We start from the raw sequence: 5,052 nt of genomic DNA, 5'->3' as shown, positions 1-5,052 counted from the left end.
GAACACCCAGGACCACTCAAATTGGTTACTGCAAGAATGAGCCCTCTGGGCCAGCAGCTGGGCAGTGAGGGCAGGCAGGACGGCCCAATCTAAGCAGACTTCCTGCAGGAATGCGACACAGAGTCAAGCAAGAGATAGTTCCAAGTGGCAGGAGACATGAGCAAAGGCTAAGAGCTGGGACCAGAAGGTCATTAAGCAGGAGCCAAGAAACAGCTGAGGATCTGAGCAGAGATTGGGCTGAGAAAAGTGGGATCTGGGGGGAGGAGGCAGAGGGGGAGACGGGGTGGGGCCCGCCTGAAGGTGGAAGTAGAAGAAACAGGGTTTCCACTGCAGACGCCTCCCTTAGCGTTAGGGAGTTTGGCCGAGGTTGGGAGGGCAGACAGCTGACAGAGTGAGAACAAGAACCCACACTTCCTAACTAGCCCCATCCCACCCAGGAGAACTCAGCTGGCTCTTGAGCCTTGTTGGAGGAGGGGGGTGGAAGCTGGGCACAAAATCAGCACCAGGAGGAAGACAGGATTCTCACTGCAGAACCAAATAACCAAAGCTATTTCTTTCTTTTCCCTTCCTTTCCCACAGGTCCGAAGGATAGAAAGTTCCCCAGCCGTCTCCCCCTTTTCCTCCCCGCTGCCACATCCCCCAGGCCTCCAGCCCCTTCCTAGACCCTCAGGGAGCGACCACAATGTCCCCCAGATGCAGAATAGGGAGGCCTCAGCCCCCATGGGTGGGGTGGGGCAGGGCATCACAGTGCAAGTTCACCCCCTACAGGCGTCAGCCTTCTCCTCTGCTCCTTTCCTGTTTTCCCATCTGTCTCTCTCCTTTTCTCACATCCCCTCCCTGCCCTGGCAGCCCATCCTCTCTCCTGCTGCTTCCCCTCCTGTTCCATGCTTCTCTGCATTCCTGGCTATTCACAGCCTCCCAGGATAGCTGGCTTGCTCCCAAATCCCAACCACACTGCAGGGCCCCAGTGACCTGCCTCTGCCAGAGAAGGGAGGCTGCCTGCCCTCCTCCCTGCTTCCCCCTCCCCCAGCCCCCACTGGCTACCACCAGCAGACCCAGCTCCTAGGCCCGGAACTGGCCCCACCACAAAAAGAGTCACAGAAGAGGCAAGCAGGGTGGGAAGTGGCAGTTTCCAGGCATCACTGAGCCTGGATGGGGCAGCGGCAGCCCTAACTTGGTCACAGGAAAGTCCCCTAGCCATGGAGCCTGCCTCTTCCCCACTGGTTATAAGCCGTTTTCAGGCCCTAGGCGGCAGGAGCGACTGGGGAGTTATCCACCCGCCAGAGTAGGGCCCCAGCCCTGCTCCCCCGGGGCCCCAGGTCCCCTGTGCCCAGCACCAGAAAAGCAAGGTAGCATCTCCACTCTTCCCTAGGCCTGTGGCAAGAGGCAAAGAGACTTCTCTGGCCTTGGGGCCTCAGGAGTGGTTCCAGCCAAGACAGAAGGTTAAACCACTTTTCCCAGGACTCTTCTGGCTTAGGCAATAAAGCCTTGATTTTACTTTCTATTCTTCCTGGTTTCTTGAGTCTGGCACCTCCTCAGGGACAGGCATGGGCTCACATGTACTCCCGCTGTCACATACACACAACCAGGCACATGCACCCATACACATGTATCTGTGCACACAGCAGGCATGTATAGGCGCCCACCCATGCACATGTATACAGACATAGCTATGTGTATGTAAATGCAGCACATAGCCTTGTACCTGCATACACTACCTACATAGAGAACAAGCACATCCTTACCTTGTCACCTCCTACCTTTGTCTCCTCCCACCCTCCAGCTGCCTCTCCTCCTTGGCTCCCGCATCTCCCCTCACCCTGTTTCCTGTCTCCTCCTTGCCCCTGGCCCTCACTGTGTTCCTCTGTAGCCTCCCCCAGCCCCACGTTCACTTCCAAGTAGTCAGCATGGCAAAACCTCTAATCACTCTGCGTGGGTTCCTGGGTGAGGGAAGAGAGAAGATGAGATAATTCTGCTTCTTCGTTGCAGATAAAATAAACTGAGGTCCAGAGACTGGGAGTCATATCTCAGCTAAAGGAATGGAACCCAATGGATCTAGGTTCCTCCCCTTGTGTCTGCTCTGTGCTCTGGTTTCATCAAGGCAAAAGGCCCAGGGCTAGGAGCAGTCACTTGCTATCCCTGTCTCCCGACCTCCACAATGAGCCCCTGCTAGTGCAGGAATCCTGAGTCCCCTAGAGTAGGGGCTGGAGATGGGGAAGGGGAAGGGAGAGGGAGAGTTGACTGCAGGTAAGATTGGCACTGACCTCTGACTCTAATATTGTTCATCCGGCGTTCCACAGGGGCCCTGCCATGGTGGCGGGCATGGTCACGGCCCTGGCCCTGGGCCCTGCCATGGTGGCGGGCATGGTCACGGCCCTGGCCCTGGGCCCTGCCATGGTGGCGGGCACCCCACTGGCCCACATCACTGAGGAAGCAGAAGAAACAGGAAATAACCCGGCCCTGGCTCATGGTCACGGCCCTGGCCCTGGGCCCTGCCATGGTGGCGGGCATGGTCACGGCCCTGGCCCTGGGCCCTGCCATGGTGGCGGGCATGGTCACGGCCCTGGCCCTGGGCCCTGCCATGGTGGCGGGCATGGTCACGGCCCTGGCCCTGGGCCCTGCCATGGTGGCGGGCATGGTCACGGCCCTGGCCCTGGGCCCTGCCATGGTGGCGGGCATGGTCACGGCCCTGGCCCTGGGCCCTGCCATGGTGGCGGGCATGGTCACGGCCCTGGCCCTGGGCCCTGCCATGGTGGCGGGCATGGTCACGGCCCTGGCCCTGGGCCCTGCCATGGTGGCGGGCATGGTCACGGCCCTGGCCCTGGGCCCTGCCATGGTGGCGGGCATGGTCACGGCCCTGGCCCTGGGCCCTGCCATGGTGGCGGGCATGGTCACGGCCCTGGCCCTGGGCCCTGCCATGGTGGCGGGCATGGTCACGGCCCTGGCCCTGGGCCCTGCCATGGTGGCGGGCATGGTCACGGCCCTGGCCCTGGGCCCTGCCATGGTGGCGGGCATGGTCACGGCCCTGGCCCTGGGCCCTGCCATGGTGGCGGGCATGGTCACGGCCCTGGCCCTGGGCCCTGCCATGGTGGCGGGCATGGTCACGGCCCTGGCCCTGGGCCCTGCCATGGTGGCGGGCATGGTCACGGCCCTGGCCCTGGGCCCTGCCATGGTGGCGGGCATGGTCACGGCCCTGGCCCTGGGCCCTGCCATGGTGGCGGGCATGGTCACGGCCCTGGCCCTGGGCCCTGCCATGGTGGCGGGCATGGTCACGGCCCTGGCCCTGGGCACTGCCATGGTGGTGGGCACCCCACTGGCCCACATCACTGAGGAAGCAGAAGAAACAGGACATAAGAATGGAGAGCATGACCTGGCATGGGGCCTGAACCAGAATCTTCTGGATCTAATAAACAGCCTCCTCAGGAGGCCATGTTCTACTCTTAAAAGAGCCTATCTTCCTTCACATCCAAACTGGCACTCAGGGGGCCCAGTGGTCTCTGAGTTCCCTAGTTGTGAAAATCGGCACCCAGTCAGGCATTGTCAGTAGTGTCCATAGCATACGGTTGAATAAGGTCACCCCTCCTTTTGTTTTCACTTCTGCCCCACCCCAAAGGGTCTCAATCTCAAGTATGGTCTCATCACATCTATCCCATCATATATACCCAGACCTGGTGGGCCTTCCAAGGTTCCATCTTACATGCCTCACCCTACAGGTCAGAAGCCTTCAATGGATCCCTAACTTTCCAGATGTTATTTCTCACTATCCCCTGAAAACACATAGAAATTTCCAGCCTCTTAAACTTTGCACAGTTTCCCCACCACCACCTCCACCTCACCCCCAGGTCAGGAATGCCTTCCTTCCAAGCCAGCTGAAGCTCCACCATCAACATGAAGGCTTCCCTAAAGCCCATTAGGATGAGTGAGGTCCTCTCTGTCTTTGCACACTGCCCCCTCCTCTGCAGCTCCTATCGACCATCACATGGGCCCAACCACATCCTACCCAGTTGGCATCAATTAACGGGCTGGCGTTTTATCTCTCTCACCAAACTAAGCTACTCAGGGCAGGGCCACCACTTCTACACCTCTAGACTCTCCCACCCTCACGCCTACTGGTCTATGCCTTGCACACGGTTTGCACACAATTTAGGGATACCCATAGTCCAAACACTCCTGGGTTCTGACTCTCTCCCCAGCCGCATGCTTCAGCCAAGGAACCTACCACACACACAGAGAGTCTGCTTACTGTAAAACCTCTTCTGCCCATCCAAATTCCACGTCTGGGATCCTCTCCGCTCCCCAACTCCCAGGCTTCTCACAGGGCCCGTATCTGTTCTAGATCTGTGGTAACAGCCCTCTAGCCCGGCCTCTCCACCGCCCATCACACCGCCCCTCTCTCACAGCCATTCCCTGACAGGGGAAGCAGCAAGCGCCCTGGAATGAGTGGCTATTGGGTACCTTCCAGGCTGAAGTGGGGTGGTTATAAGAGAGAGTTGGGGCTTCTCTGAGTGTCTCTCTTGTCCCTCTCCCCGGCCATATTCTGCACTTGAATAACAGAATCCAGGCTCCACAACTGAGGGGTGCAGACCCAGGTCCAGACCAACGTGAAGACCCAACTTGAGCAGGTGCCTAGTCTTACTGGGAAGGAAAGGGGGGACGCTGAGCGGAGCCGAGAGAAATGTGAGTCTAAAAGTAGCCCAACCTCTCAACCCCTCAGCGTCCGGAGCAGTGAAGTGCTGGCATGGAGCTGCTCCCTCTTTGGGGCTGGAAGAGTCTGTGTTACAAGTTATGAGGCTCTTTACACGGTGCCTGGGGTCGCGTTTCCTGGTCCCTCGCGGGAAGACGGATGCCCCCCAGGAAAGGCCGATGTGCGAACTACTGCACAGACTCCTAACAGCAGCTCTCAAACCTGGCCTGAGTAGAAGAGCCCACAACTCCAGCCCGGGGGTCTTAAAGACAGCGAGCCTTCGGGCAGCGGCGCGGCGGGAAGCCCCTGTCCCCGCCCCCCGGTGCCGCGCCCATTGGCTGGGCTCCTCATCGGCCCCGCCCAGCGCT

The 5,052-nt window shown here is 59.6% G+C and overlaps 1 protein-coding gene across 1 annotated transcript in view; it reads left to right on the top strand.

Moving 5' to 3' along the window:
- The first annotated feature begins 2,467 nt into the window (after positions 1-2,467).
- Positions 2,468-5,052, top strand: part of DISP2 (dispatched RND transporter family member 2) — a 15,006-nt gene continuing 12,421 nt past the window's right edge. Inside the window, exon 1 of the mRNA XM_024732603.1 lies at positions 2,468-3,380. Coding sequence (XP_024588371.1) covers positions 2,468-3,380 — 913 coding nt within the window. The remainder of the gene's footprint in view (positions 3,381-5,052) is intronic.

Source organism: Neophocaena asiaeorientalis, unplaced genomic scaffold (assembly GCF_003031525.2).
Source record: "Neophocaena asiaeorientalis asiaeorientalis breed wild unplaced genomic scaffold, Neophocaena_asiaeorientalis_V1.1 scaffold119, whole genome shotgun sequence".
Lineage (NCBI taxonomy): Eukaryota > Metazoa > Chordata > Mammalia > Artiodactyla > Phocoenidae > Neophocaena > Neophocaena asiaeorientalis.
This window is presented reverse-complemented; position numbering and strand designations above follow the sequence as displayed.